This window comes from Hoplias malabaricus, chromosome 8, assembly GCF_029633855.1.
Source record: "Hoplias malabaricus isolate fHopMal1 chromosome 8, fHopMal1.hap1, whole genome shotgun sequence".
NCBI classification, from domain to species: domain Eukaryota; kingdom Metazoa; phylum Chordata; class Actinopteri; order Characiformes; family Erythrinidae; genus Hoplias; species Hoplias malabaricus.
In genome coordinates this window covers 19,560,700-19,576,884 of record NC_089807.1, presented here as the reverse complement: position 1 = coordinate 19,576,884, position 16,185 = coordinate 19,560,700, and the positions used below count along the sequence as shown (strand labels likewise).

Here is a 16,185-nt window from a genome sequence, read left to right as displayed (position 1 = left end):
AAGGTCTAGCCCGGTTACAGCCATACAATAAATTTCCCAAATCCACTGGTGTGTGTACACTTTTATTAACTTCAAACCCAAGTGTCTCTCCCAATTTACACACAGCAATTTAAGGACATTTTGGATGTAATGTGTTTTAATCAGGTTAAATGATAAGTGAGCCATTCTTAAACCTGAGTGGTTTATGATTGCAGCTTAAGAACACATATCTTTATTTCGCTCAACTCTTTCTCTCACTTTCACACACAATCAGTAAATATCTCTGAGGGATGTGATGTGCAGTTTGGCCACAAACTCCTTCAGGTTTGTAAGTCTCCATTTAGTGAAAAATACAGTGTAATTTTCAGACATCATCAGAAAGCCATTATCATCAAAGATTCCAGGAATGTCCTCAGCATCCAGCCAGACAAACAGTGCAGGTGAAGAACAATGCAGATTGACTTTAAATCTGTCCCCACCGTCCTCAACTGTAAACTGTCAAACACAAAGGCACATAAGAGCTCTTGTTAAATTCCTGATTTCAGATGCTCACAGCTGCACATTGAAGTCTGCCTTTATTTTGTACCTTTTTATAACTCCCGATGTTTTGTAAAAATATCTGGATGAGTTCAGGTTTGTGCTAAAGCTTCTGAGAAGCCATTAAAATCAACACGAGAGTCTCTGAACAACAGTTTCAATGGATGGACTAAATCTAAAGCTTTAACAGGGTCAGTATCACTAATCTGCTTAAAAATAATGTCATGCTATTTCCAGCTTTCAATTAAAAACAAATTCTAGATTATTAATAAGGTCTCATACTATATTTTGGACTATATATTTATATATGTGCTTAGAAAATACCTTAATTTTAGGTTTCTGAAGGCCTTCAGCATCTCGTGGTGAGCTGAGGAACAGATAGTTGCTTGGGCTTCTTACGCCATTTTCCGGGTCACTGACATCAAAAATGACCACACATGCTTCTCGAGTACAGTTCTTACAATTTGTTAGCAGCTCAGAAACTGGACGCGCGAACACCAATGTGGCTGTTCCTCCTTTCACCTTGGTACCTTCAGACTCCAGGGAACACTGGGGAGTGAAGCTGTTCCAATAATAAAACTTAACCTCAATGCCAAAAACACAGAAAAAGAACCATTAAAATGGAAAATGGAATTAATGTAGCCATTCTACTGAAAACCGCAAAGCAGGCAGGGGAGCAAGGTGACAAATGTGCAGGGGCTCTTACCGTAGCTTTCAGAATGAAGTCTCTGTTCCTGTCAGACACAGCATAGATCAGAAAATCTCCATTATCCTCAACTCCCACTGCAATGAGAGGATCAAAGAAGCGAACTGCCAAGTAGTGCAGCATCTTCCACTTGCCACCAAATTCTGAACACATATGAACACACAGCATCTGCTTTATTAGAAACACTGATGGTGCAACTATATGCTTTTATATTTTGGTGCCTGAAAACTATTATACTCTTTATAATTTATTATTGTGCTTTAAAAATCACAATATGGTTACTCCATTTTGTTTTTATTCTTCCACAGCATTCTGCAATTAATACAGATCAAATCACTCAATATACAAACTCAATTTGAAACTGACTTCAGAAGTCATGGCAGTGAGGTGTGTTATGTATGTTTGGTGTTGATCAGATCTGTCATGTTTAATACATTGATGTTAAATTCTTTTGAGAAACCACTCCCATAGTAATGCATTGAGATGTGTCTGTAAACTTTGAAACTAAATTACAAACTGCCCTCATTTTTCGATTATCATGCTAGACCCATTCTGGGTGTGTTCCTGTCTTGCACCCAATTATTCAGGGTAGGCTCCATACACACCGCAACCCTGAATTGGATAAGCAAATACAGATAATGAATGAATCTTTAATCATTGATCTAGAATGACTCACTCTCCTCTTCCCCACTCAGTCCTTGCTATTTTTAAAAATTTCCAAGAAAAATAATAATAATAATAATAATTTCATACACACCTGCCACACACATACAAACATCCATACACACACTTTCAGCACCCCCCCCCCACCCCAAGAATTATGCATTTCCTTCTTGAAATGCAAATGTAGTTAAAAAAAAAAGTGTGAAATTTTGACAGGCATATTTCTTTAAAAGAAGAAATAAATCAATAAATAAATCAATAACAACATTTTCTACTACTTTATTTCCAAAACTTGAAAGAAAGTGTGCATGTGATTTAGGTGTCACTGATAAGAGACAGCAGTGACACATATTAACACATCCATAAATACCATCAACCTTTGTACTCTCAAGCAATCAACCTGATTCCAATCAGCCAATCACCTAGCTATAATTATATTTGAAAGGTGTATTCCTGATTTACTAACCGATAGAAGACCAGGAAGGTGCCTGCCAGATGTCGTTCAGCTGCCAGTAGAGAGCACCCATGGTGTGCCCTCTGCCCTCCACAATATCACTACGGCATCGACGATAGAACTCTGTTTGTGTCTTCACACACTGGGCCTGCATGACCTGCTCAGGAGAAGTAAGGTCTTATGAATATGTGTCATCATTTTATATACTCCAGCATTTGAGCCTTGTGACATGAAGCATGTATTTCTGACACTAAAATGTTTGTGTATGCAGGCTTACTTGGGTAATGTAAATATTGTCTCTATATCTCTGTATTGGGTCTGTGTTGTTGGGAAGGATGTAGTGTAGTTTTGCTTGTATCAACATCTGTTGGTTTCCAAGCTCATGATGCTGTCGATGACTTGAGAAATTGCTGCTGAAATCCCAGTCTACAGATACTGAAACCTGTTGGTACACACATTGTCTGTTTAGTCAGCCTAGGAGTGAGTTTGAGTGGCAGTTAAATTGTCAATAACAACACATTAAAATAAATAGTAGTATGTACAGTTAATATTATCAAAATTTATTAAACACAAAATATAACTTTAAAACATTTTTGGCCTGGTTTTTGAAATATGGCCTATTTAAATGTGCAAATGTATAGTTGTAAATAAGGGTGGGCGATATGGCCCTAAAATAAAATCACAATATTTCAGGGTGCTTTGGCAATAATATTCTTGGTGATATGAACAAAACACTGAACAATACTTGTATTAATTTCAAGAACATAATAATGCAACAAAATAAATGTTGCCCACGCTCCAGCAACCACCAAGCACCTTGAAGCTGCCCCTACACTGAAGCTCTCACGGACTACTAACTATTATTACCAGTATTATTACCAGATTGACCAAAGGAGGATAGGTCACCCCTTGTGAGCCTTGGTTCCTCCCAAGGTTCCTTCCTCAGCTGGGGGAGTTTTTCCTTGCCACTGTCGCCCCTGGCTTGCTCACTTGGGGTTTTTTACATTTTTTTTACATTTCATGTCAAATCTTTGTCTTACTGGAATTCTGTGAAGCTGCTTTGTGACAACATCAGTTGTAAAAAGCTCTATATAAATAAATTTGATTTGATTTGATATATTTAATATAAATCATAATATATTTAATATATATCAATAGCATTAAATGGTTTTATTTATTGACAAGTTTATTTTACTACATATGTAACCGTTTCAAATATTCAAATATAAAGAAGTGACAAAAGAAATCTGTAAACATTTGCTTATTTTGTAAACAGTAATTTACCAAGATTCTGATGTTGTATAGAATATATAAATGTAGCATAAAACCTACCAAAAAACTAAAGTGCAGAAAATGTAGTGTGTGCGTGATAAACAGCAAAAGTAAACAATTATACAAAAAGTTAACCTTAAAGCTTCACAGCAATTAACAAAAACACAGAATAGTTGCTGGGCTGAGTCACTGTGCAAACAAATCAGAATATCATGATTATTACAGTATCAATTTTTTTTATCGTTTTAAAGAAAAATTATGATATCATCGTGAACGATACTATATGGCACAGCCCTAGTTGTAATACGCATTTACCATGTATACACATACTTCAACACAAATATATTATGGTCCACATCTGTATCAATAAGTGTGTGATACCTTACTGAGGGTGGAGAGAGAGGGCCACGACTGAAATCCATATTCAGATGCAAAGCGTGTACGAGGAAATGTCCTCCAGTCCCAACAATCATGAAAGTAGTTGTAGAAGTGGACATCTCCATAATTAGGGTCATAGGGGTTCTTGGCCACCCAGCCTTCTTTAACAGACTCTACCCCATTTGTTGGACTAGATGCTAAAAAGGGCCTTGTGCTGTCAGCCTATATATATATATAAGGGAAAAAAGTGTAAATGCTTTAAACAACGCATCAGTAACTAACAAAATCAGAAGCAATTTTCTCCAGAAAATTATCTCAAGCAGGTTATAGGTGAATACATCTAAATCTACAATTCTGCAGGCTTTATTTCTTAATCATGTGGCTTCCTAACTTGGTTAAATACACTTACATATATATATATATATATATATATATATAGCAAAGATGCTATAGCGACAACAACTGCACCATTTCTTCTGCCTTTATGCCTTCAGAAAAATTCTGTATTTTGCACATTTAAAGATTATATTTACACCGTTAACTAAACTGGATCCCAGTGAAAATGAGATCTTTATCCAACATGAACTTTTTACAATTTTTTTCTACACTCCAATAAGGCAGAAATTTTTTCTCACCTGCAGTACAATCTCCCTAATATTGTCCACATACAAATGGACGTAATCCTTTAAATAACGTGGCCTCTCATCCGGCGCAATAAAAAACCAGTTAGCTGCTATTGCAGCCTCATTCTCATTGTTCCCACTCCAAAGGATCACAGAGGGGTGGGACTTGAGCCGTCTCACCTGAAGACCATAAATTGTGAAAGTTTGGATTAAATTAAGAAGCCAACATATCCCTAAACTTCTACCACATGGACAGGTGCACAAATGTACCTGTTGAGTGACCTCTTCCCGCACTGACTGAATGAAACCTTGCTCTGTAGGGTATAAAGCACACGCAAACATGAAGTCCTGCCAAACCTAAAATGAGCAGAAATAAATGACACATCAATGACAAACATCAACAGTAGCAAAAGTCATGATGGTCATGATGTATGTCATATGAGAATCCATACCATAATGCCTAGTTGATCACACAGGCTGTAGAAGAGGTCCTGTTCATAGATCCCACCCCCCCACACTCTCAAAACATTCATGTTTGCCATCTGTGCAGAGATGAGAAGCTGAGCCAACCTAACAGATGACAAAAAAAAATTTAAGTTGGACAAACAAACCAGCATATCGTCACTGCTGAAACAAAACCTCACATCTTAAAGTTGATAGTCTACAAGAAAGCAAACAATCTCAGCGTTAACGTATGTTAAAATGATTAGGTCTGTCATAAGTTATGCCAATGCTTACTTGCAAAATCTAGCATTAATAGCCATGCTCACTCCATCTTTCCACATATGCCCACTTTGACTCAGACTATGCATTGTGCAGACATGTCCCCATTTAAATTGGCTGCTCTCATCAGCACCTACCCGTTTTTAATATTTCTATTTTTATTATCTGTCCTGCCTAGTTTAGGACATGCAAACTGAGCCATGGATTGTTAACATGCAAGCAGTAAATAGGAGTTAGATTTATGTAGTTTGCCTGTAGGTATGCTTCCCCCCAATCCATTCTGCACAGATAGTCAATAATCTGACTGTCTAAACCTGCCATTAGCAAGCAATAAAAGTATCTGCCCACTCAAGCCCACAACTTATTGGCTGTTTGTCTACAGTGACCACAGGGTTTTTATTGCACAGATCGCACAAAATTAATAGATGCAGGTATTTTCCAATGGTGCAAGAAAATGCAAGATCCTGTATTATGTTTTCATTCCATTTTGTACATAACAGATTGAGGAAGATTCTCGTCTTCACCTGTCTGCTGTAACCTGGTCCTGGAAGGCATGGGCTGGTATCCAGTTTGAACCCTTCAGAAAGATGGGCTGTCCATTGATTCTTAAGTAGAAGCTAAGGCCAGTAGAATCCGGAATAGGATCTTGTACCAGCTCCACAGTACGGAACGCAATCTATATACCAAGAGACTACAGTGAGTGGAAGAACCTGAGTGAAAGACAGAAAACAGAGAATGCAATTTCTTACCATTCTCTTTGCATGTAATTTCTCTCCTCCCTCCATACTGATATTTATAAAAAGCTCCTTCAGGGGTTGTTGTCCATGACCAAATGGCCACCAAAGATCCACTGTAATATTCTAGAAACACATTACACCTGTGAGACATGTGCAATATTATTTCATATGCGTTATCAATGCTCATTTGGGTTTCCAGATATGATTATGGAAGTTAATGACAATATTTGTTCATTGACATAAGACTAATAGATATTTGAATTTAATTCACAGCAGAATGGTACAGAAGCAGAAATACTAAAAATAAATAATAAATAAATAAATAAAAAAACAAAATAAACATTAGGAGTCAGTGTACATATAGATTCATTGGAATTCACATTATGTAAACACCCTGGAAGCTGCATCTTTGCATTACCTGGCTGATTTGAAGGACAAAAGATGTGCTGTTTTTGCCCGGCACAAGGGAAAGCTGAAACTTTCCCTCTGAATGTAGTTGCGGCACAGACAAGAGGACGATACCCTTTGAAGCCACAACAACATCAAAGAACAACTCCACCTCCACAGTCCAGGATGAGAGGGCAATGTCTGAGAGACAGAAAGGGTGTCCATGAAATAGAGAGCGAGAGAGAAAAAATATTTACATATAAGATTAATATATTGCAATTATTCTTCTTCAACATTATTTGAATTAAAAATAATAGTTCATAATATTCATTTAATTATTTTAACACAGTATCTGTTTAGATAGGGGAATTTGTTGAGGTTGATTCATGAACGTCCAGCAAACCACACCATATTTTGGACTGGTGACGAAGCTCGTTATTCTGATACTTTCAAAACACTCCAGACGAACACCCTTCCAGATACCAAGAGTTGGAAAAGACGGCCCCCAGTCCCAACTAAAAGAGCTCTGTGCCTGAAACATACACAAAGTTCCATCAAAGCTGAACAAGCTTTAGCGCTGAAGACCCTCTAGTGGGAGCTTACATCAACCAATCTTTATTATACCTTTCTGATAAAGTTTACATGGCACTCCCCTTTCTGTACAGCAGGTGGGCATTCTGGGGGCACACTGTAGGCAGTATGAGCTTGACGTCTTTCTGATGCATAAGTCACAGCTGACATGAGAACCACATTCAGGATATTCACATCCTTAAGGAGTTCAGCAACTTCAAAGTCCTAAGAAAGAACGCAAATCTGTTGGAGTGCCTTTTCATGAAGGACATAATGTGTAACCCCAATCAGACTGTTCCCTATGATTAACGTGGAGTCAAAGCAAATTAACAATCTCAAGTTCTGGAAAGTCAGTGAGTGTTTACATACATATCTCTGGAACATGTTGTCCGTCTTTCCAATGAATAATCCATTGAGATAAATTGTGGAAACTGTGTCCACACCTTCAAATACCAGAACAGCTCTCCTACTCTCCCTGTTTGAGAAAAAAATAAATAAAATAAATAAAAAATACACATATGCATACTGCATACTTATTTCTGCACTCACTGTACTTTCACTCAGCTCCACTGACACTACAGGAGCACTTTATAGTTCTACAATTACAAACTGTGGGCGGCACGGTGATGCAGCAGGTAGTGTCGCAGTCATACAGCTCTAGGGACCTTGAGGTTGTGGGTTCGATTCCTGCTCCAGGTGACTGTCTGTGAGGAGTTTGGTGTGTTCTCCCTGTGTCTGCATGGGTTTCCTCCGGGTGACTGTCTGTGAGGAGTGTGGTGTGCTCTCCCTGTGTCTGCGTGGGTTTCTCTGCTCTCGTGCTCTGGTTTCCTCCCACAGTCCAAAAACACATGTTGGTAGGTGGATTGGTGACTCAAAAGTGTCCGTAGGTGTGAGTGAATGTGTAAGTGTGTGTGTTGGCCTGGGAAGGACTGGCGCCCCCCCAGGGTGTATTCCCGCCTTGCGCCCAATGATTTCAGGTAGGCTCTGGACCCACCGCGACCCTGAACTGGAGAAGCGGTTACATTATCTGGTTACAGATAATGAATGAATTACAAACTGTTGTCCATCTGTTGTTCTGCACACATTGTTTACCCTCAAAGTGTGGTCTGGTGCATTTTCAAAGACACTGCAGAGACTCTGACCTGGCTGTCGTTGTGTTAATGTATGTTACGTTGGTATGAATAGATCAGACATAGCAGTGTTGAGTTTTTAAATCCCTCAGTGTCACTGCTGGACTGAGAACAGTCCCAAAGCCAAAACATCCAGCCAGAAAAGTCCAGTGTCCACTAACAAACGACTAAAGGATGACCAATACAAATTGTGCAACAGATAAGCTGTCTCTGACTTTACCTTTAGGAAGTGGACCAACCAGGTGGTGTGTCTGACATAGTGGACACAGTGTTTATAAACTCCACTCTTGCCAGAACAAAACCATTGATGTACATGGTGAAAAATATATGTACAGAACAACAGATGGACAACAATCTTTCATTTTAAATCTACAAATTGCTCCTGTGGGGTCAGGGGAGCTGAGTGAATGGACAGTGAGTACAGAAACAAGGAGATGGTCATACCATTATATATATATATATATATATATATATATATATATATATATATATATATATATATATATACACCATTATAAGTCGTCAGCGTGTTCCAAACCTAAAAGAGTCAGCCAGGGAGAATGAAGTGGTGTAGGTCCAGTTGTCTAGAGAGATCCATCTGTAGGCCAGATCATTAAACCGATAATATGGATCCTGTGGGCACAAAGACAAATGGACCTTTATTTCAAAAACGTGAAAATATGTCAAATACAATGATCAGCAATAACATTAAAATGACCTAATCGTTTCTACACTCATTATACATGTCAGCTCCACTAACCTTTAGTCCACTTTGTAATTCTGCAAATACAGACTGTAGTCTGCCTGTTGTTCTTTAATGCTAAGATTATTTGGGCAGTGGATCATTCTCAGTGCTGCACTGACACTGATATTGGGGTGCTGTGATAGTGTGTGTGTGGTGCTAGTATGAGTGGATTAGACACAGCAGTGCTGCTCATGTTTTTAAAAACTTCAGGAAAAGCTTTGGCCTAGGTTAAAATGGCAGATAAACATATGTTTTTCTCATGACATTACAAATTTAAAGAAAGAAGGGACTGTATGTTCTTCCGTGATATGGGCCTTTTAATCTAATTTGACGGCACCTTTGTGATTTAATGAGATTCAGATCTGCAGTAGGCTATACTCCCTGCAACCTACCTGAATAATGTTGTTGTTCTGTAGCGCCGTATGAACACACCCCGGCACTGAAGCTCCGAGGGACAGTGAGTTGTTGGAGTTGTTTAAAGCCCAGACTCCGTTTAGACTGACCACGGAGACCCGCAAACTCTCACAATTCACTTTCAGAAACAGGGTGAAAACAAGCAGAGATACCAAAACAGGGAGCAATCCGCTAAGTTGAATCAAGCCGCTCATGTTTGACTCTAAATTGATTAAAATCCATGTATACGCCGACACTCATCTATTTACGGTGCATCTCATGATTACGACTGTAAACTTGAACAAAACACTTAATCACCCAGAGCAAACAACGCTCTCATGAGAGTCACGAGAATCAGGGACGTGTCTCACCCAAATTTTCTCCTGAGGTCCACCGCGGCTCAAACTTGTTCCTCATTCAGCAGGGACTGTTCACGGTACATGTTTGCTGCGCAATTTAGATATGTCTTTGCAGACATAGATAAACCAATGACGAGGTAAAATAAAAACAACGTAATCATCATGTAGAAACCCAGTCCTTTCCTCATTCTGACATTGTGAATATAAAAATGAGATTAAAATCTATTGAAAATATTATTCAGCCTATATCTGGCCTCTATTTGGACGTTTTATGACCTGAATAAGGTATTCAGTATGCCCCCGAAATTCTAATTTTATATTAATTCATGCACTTTGCTGTATTTTATGTTGTTGGTTGTGAGGTTTTATCACTATGGGACAGAAAAAAAATGAAGAATAATTGTGTTCGACAATAAAATTGTCAATCCTGGTCTATTTTTTGCTTCTGATTCATGTTGTACTATTGCAGAATGTGCCTTGTAAGCCTCTCACATTCAGTGTCCGTTAAATTTGTCAACAAATTCTTTGTGATCTAAAAAAAACACCACAAGGTATTATTTGTACCTGACTTAATGGACAGTAGTACCATTCAGTTTTAAAAACTGATTTCCTAATAACAAGTATTTTCCTGTTGTTCCACAGCAAAGATCCATGTGGGGTTAAGTTATGAGTGAATATAATTTTTCAAATAAAACTCATAAGTTTATCAAATAAAACTCTAGGAATATGAAACCACATAGAGTGGGGAAGTGATAGGTAAGTTTTCAAACAATTTACTCAGTCTAAGGCTTTAATACCACACCCTTATTATATTCCCTGACTAGTTGAGTTCTCTTTAAATAATAAGTTTTGTTCCTCCAAAGAAATTGAAAAATAATCAAATTAGCCTTTTTAATGCTGTTGTCAGAGGTAAATACAGACTGACACAAATAAATAAATGTGGACAGTCCCTCAGCTTTAGATAAAAGAACTCATTCAAAAATCTTAAGATCTCTGGTTAACTAGTGACTTAGGGATTTCTTCATATCTACTAAACTTTTTTCAATATTAACCTCTTCTCTCTCTATTAAGATCCTTGACATTGTTATGTCACTTCAGACTTGACTGTAATGGAGGCAACAGGGTTTTCAGAGCGAGAATGGCTTGGGAGCAGTTAAAAAGTTTTAATGTTGAGAGACAGACCGGATGCACCAGAAAAGTTCAAATGGATATGCTATGTCAACCATAGTTTTAGCTTTTAGAAAATGGCAGTATCATCAGCAAACTGACATTTTAAATTCTTTACCAAAATTTTAATACCATGCAAATTTAAATTTTATTAATTAACAAATTAAGAATTTGGGTTGTCAAGATTAATTATTTCAGCAAAATCGGACAGGTTCGTTGAATGCCACTTGACATAATAAAGCTACAGGTCATTCCTGTGCCAAGGGATAAATGAAGTACTTATATCTGTCTAAAACAACTTGATTATATTACAAAATTTCTCCCCAAAACCCATACATTTTAAAGTTTCTGCAATAAAGCAATGCTCCAATGAGTCAAACACCTTGTAAAAATAAAGGAATAAAATCAAACTGTCACTGTCAATAAAGCCAACTCAACCAACCAAAAAATGTCTTTTTCCTTTGCTTATTTCTGATTGGCTCTTTCAGTAATATAAGATTGACAGACTGTCTCGTGCAGCTCAGCAGAGCAGAGGTTCTGTCACTGTGAACCGGCAGGTAGTGATTTAAAAAAATAATAATAGTAAAAAAAGATGATTAGACTGTGAGCTCAAATCGCATGGTGGATTTGGCTTATATTTTGGTGATATTTTTGCTTGATATTTCATTTAATATCTTTTTGGCTTCTAGTGTCAGCTACTCTCTGTTAGTTTGTACTGTAATTGATATTGTTTTGCCATTTTTTATTTGTTTATGCATATTCTTTATACATTTAATAAACTTTTAACGATAAGAAAACCTCACATGTAACCACTGTTCAACTAAGCCCCCTATTCCTGAGGCGATTACTAAAGCACATGTAACGTTAAAGTTTATGCCTCTCTCCCTCACTGTGTGCGGTCTCAGGAGCTTGTGTCGCATCTTTATTAGCGTCTTTTCTGTTTAGAAAGCGGTTAAACTGTTCATACGGTCTAATAAAATTATTATGTTGGCATGTTCTTTCGAGTTTCCTTACCCTGAATTAGGGGTGGGCGATATAATGTCGTTCACAATAATAGCGGTATGTTTTTTAATTCGGTAAGACTTATGCCATATTGTGATCCACTTGGAAAAGCTTTGTCAAAATAGACCATCGTTGATTTAGTAGAACTGCGTATTCTGAACATTACGGTAAGAGCATGTAGGGGAACGGATTTCAAAAGAAAAGCCAAAAGTCATTGACAGGAAATGAATGTAATATATAAATAAATAATACATGAATACAAAATAAATATTTGTTATTTGGTGGATGTAATGAAGATATCAGGACATGGCACTTCAAAATAAAGGATATTTAAATTATTATTTTTCTGTCATGAATATTCATTATACCTGGTAACCGATTCTTAGTGATGGCAATCTTGAATCTGAAGCTCAAAGGCATGTACACAAAATGCTCTCATGTTAAATACCTTATAATGCAAGCCCATATGAGCCTTGCCTATGGAAAAAACAGGCAGTGGATTAGCGCTGTGATAAATGTAAATGTATTATCAAAAGCCCTGCTCAAGTGTTTCTGCAAGAATATTAGAATTTTAGATATTAACCGAATAATTTCATAACAAGAAGTGCCAACCTGCAACACTGAGAATGTAATTACAACAGTATAGTTTTCCCAATGTGCCTCATAAAGATGTGTTATGAGTGTATTCTAAATTCATTTTTAATATATTACTGTTTTATGTAGTTTAACAGAATATATTCCTCCATTAAAGTTTTCTGCCAAACCATACGTCACAGGAAATACATCACAGATTCAAAACCTGGTAACCGATTCCTAGTGATGGCACTCTTGAATCTGAAAATGGTTAATTACTCAAGGCTTCGTGACACCATGTATGGAAGCAAATCTGTTATGGAAGATTTGCTTCCATAATGGTGTACATAAGTGCTTTCTGGTGGCGAAAACCTAAAAGTGCTTAGTGTATCTCGCGAAGAGATATCACGTTTTATAGCTTTTAAAACCGTGTTTGTGTGCATTACAATACATAAAACAGTAATATAAACTCATTTCAGTAAAAAGTAGTTAAAAGCAGTAAAGATGTGTTAGTGAACTGCTGCAAGTTGTACATAAGTTGTACATTCCTTTTTAAGCAAACAAAACTAAGCTCGGTAACATTAGCACACTACTAATAAGCAGCTTTACTTAAAAGAAATTTAGTATTATCGTGTAAAATATAATCTATTATAAATATATATTTAATATATGATGCATACATTATATCCTCATTTAGCAAATATATTTCAGGTGTTCTTTAGCCTGTTATCAAACTAAAAATATGCTGATACGTCGATAATAATATTAGTGTACACCAATAGAACTGTTTAAAAGTTTAAAAGCAGGTATATGTAGCTTGTAGCAACTTTGTGGTTATTTTGTAGACTTGCAGTTACTCACTGTAGCCCATCTGTTACTGCACAATTCATCACTATATTTCATCCGATAGTGGAAAGAAACCACCATGGGTTTTCCATTCTCATAACAGCAGTGACACTTACAAGACAGTGTTGATGTTGGTGTTGTTCATAATGCAATACCTGTGTTGATAATGATGTTGACGTATCTTTTATTCATATGGTCTTAAGTGCAGCATTTAGAGATGCTCACTGTTCTGAGTTTATATGTATGTTCTATGTCTGTGTTCCAAAGAGAGAAATGTTTAGCACAAGCTCCCAGTAAGGAAAAGAGACTATAAACTTTTTTCTCTTTCAGTCCCTTGCATGTGCAAATATAAACCAAAATTCACATTCATCATATTTTGAAGGGGAAAGAACCATATAGATTGGAGTAGGAGCTGGGAGAGGGGAGAGATGACCAGAAATACGGAGAGAGGTGATTAGAGATTAATGGAATTGGCGGATTCTTTCCCAGCACTTAAGGATGATCAGATACTGTTCTTTGAAGAAATAAAAACGTATTTAAAACTCTAGACAGTGTGTGGCACAGATTCTTCTTCGTCACCCACAACACCCCAGGAAAAGCACAACAATGTTTGTGATGGTGTTGACAGTGATGGTGATGATGGTGTTCAAGAAGATGTTTCATACCGGTGTTCAGAATGATTTTCATAGTCATGTTGAAGATTGTGGTGATGTTCACAGTAGTTTTTATGGTATCGTTAGAAATGTAGTAACACAGTGCTGTTACTGAGGTTTTTACATACCTCAATGACACTGCTGGGTTGAGAGTGTTCCTCCAATCCAGAACATCTGGAAAAGTGGAGTAAAAGTAGAGTTTCTGATATAAAGTGTATGTATACAGTGTCAAAACAGTACTGAGAGTTCTTTTACAAACTTTAACATGTTTTGCATCATTATATTTATTTTTAAAGACTTCCTTGCTTTACTGGAGGGACAGACTGACACATCTTCAAGGCACAAAACCACTGTGACTAACTTTTATATATTTATTTACGTTTGTCATTTTTGTTCATATGTAGGTTTCTCTGAGTAATTGGACCAGACAATGGAATGTGCTCTGGAACCCAAGACAAGTTAGATATTACCAGTCTTTGTATTTTCTCTAAATATACATGCTGATACTATCAAGACTATATGATGATAAATAAATATAAATGGACACAGACAGCTAATTGATACTAATCAAGTTATTGTTAGTCTAATTCTTATTTGTGGTTGTAACTTTTTGTAATGTACTGGTTAAGAAAACGTCTAACTGTAAACATTCTTAATATATAAACAAATGTTATCTTTCTCACCCTGAGAAAGCATCTCACCTTGCTGCTGGAGGGTTATGGGTTGACATTACTTCTCCAATATAGGACAAAGCTGATGTTTTCTATTGCCTGGTTTTCTTTAAAAGTTAGTGCATTATATTTACCCTTTACCTACACATTAATACCAAATGCAATATATTAAGACATAATCCTTATGTTTAATTGATAAACATGAACCTGTTTAAAATGCATATTCTGAATCAATGGCTAATACTGCAATCACTGTCTTTAAATCGTCTAACCCAAAACTCATACTTTTGGATACAATATCCCCAATAACAGAACAATAGATTACATGGTTTTGCAGTGCTTTTTCCTGATGGAGCTCATAATGATTGCAACGACCAATAAATTCTTCACTCATAATTTTCACACTAAATAATTTTAAATTCAACAATTAACATAAAATGATGAAAGAGCTGGAGAAAGTTTGAGTTTTGAATTTCAATGATTCATTACACAAAAAGCTTTAAAACTCTTGTACGTCTAATAAATACATTCTGATGTAGCAGGCAGAATGTCATTTATTTATTTAATGTAAGTTATTAAATAAAATTACAAATATTATGACGATTGTCTCAAAACATTCAAATTGTAAAATTAAAATTTCCAGATTCATTGAGATATTAGAAGAACTACAGAACTGTTTTAAATATATTGTTTTTAAAAATCATTCAAAAATACTTTTGCATTCATTTTATTTGATATTTTTACCATTTATTTTATACGTATCATAATGATTTAACTAAGGAACAAGGCTATGCATTTTGAAATGAAATACCGGTGTGTAGATTCACTCTGACAATACATTATTATTTTTCTGAGATTCACAGGCAAGCGAACATCACTCTTGCATACAGTCATACAACACGGCATGCTAACAGCTTCTTTCCCAGAGCTGTAGCTCTCCTCAACCACAGTGAACACCTCTGAGTCTCCAAACCACTGAACTAAACCGACTGGACTTAACTGCACTGAACAGGACACTTTACTCACTTGCACTATGCTATTTTGCACAGCTGTACAGAAGTTCTATTTCTGTAACTCCTACAACAATATATAATATAACCTACTTTAGGAATATTTGGAAACATTTATATTCATACTCATATCTGTACAGTATAGATTTTATATTTTATGTTGTCTAATTTATGTCTTAACGCTCTTTTTTTTCTAGTACTTAACTGTATTCTTTAGTTTATTTATTGTTTATTGTACCTCTTTTAGAGTTATGTTTGTTAACAGTCTGTGTTACATGTCATACATGTGTTGCTGTCACCAAGACAAATTCCTAGTATGTTTAACATACCTGGCGAAATAAAGAGATTCTGATTCTGATTCAGTCATATCAAACTATCAAAGGAACACAAAAAGAGCTACCAGATTATGTTCTTGCTAAATTATTCAGTAATGTCATTTGCATTGCTCTTTAAACTAATGCCGAGTAATTTAGTCATGTATAAAGAAGCAATAAGCCACAGGCACCCCTTGCACACTTAATACTTGCAAGTCAAAAACTGCAGTATAACTTCAAGAAAGCCTTGGGTTTTTTTTTTTGCCTATGAAGCTTACTCAGTAAAAAGCACA

At 36.4% G+C, this 16,185-nt stretch overlaps 1 protein-coding gene across 3 annotated transcripts; it reads right to left on the bottom strand.

Moving 5' to 3' along the window:
* Positions 1-32: 32 nt before the first annotated feature.
* manba (mannosidase, beta A, lysosomal) lies at positions 33-9,880 on the bottom strand. Of its 3 annotated transcripts, XM_066678961.1 has the most exons (18): positions 9,669-9,880; positions 9,297-9,436; positions 8,698-8,792; positions 7,399-7,504; positions 7,084-7,254; positions 6,868-6,991; positions 6,491-6,660; positions 6,085-6,195; positions 5,860-6,011; positions 5,065-5,182; positions 4,883-4,969; positions 4,625-4,792; positions 3,993-4,211; positions 2,617-2,781; positions 2,352-2,496; positions 1,223-1,365; positions 841-1,101; positions 33-474 (listed from the first exon to the last, which is right to left on the bottom strand). In XM_066678961.1, exons 1-18 carry the CDS (start codon positions 9,712-9,714, stop codon positions 250-252), a joined length of 2,646 nt encoding a protein of 881 aa, XP_066535058.1. In that variant the 5' UTR covers positions 9,715-9,880; the 3' UTR covers positions 33-249. The 3 variants fall into 3 exon arrangements, with proteins under 3 accessions (XP_066535058.1, XP_066535057.1, XP_066535059.1); XM_066678960.1 differs by having other exon boundaries at positions 9,297-9,742; XM_066678962.1 differs by lacking the exon at positions 33-474 and having other exon boundaries at positions 912-1,078; positions 9,297-9,750.
* Positions 9,881-16,185: the final 6,305 nt, after the last annotated feature.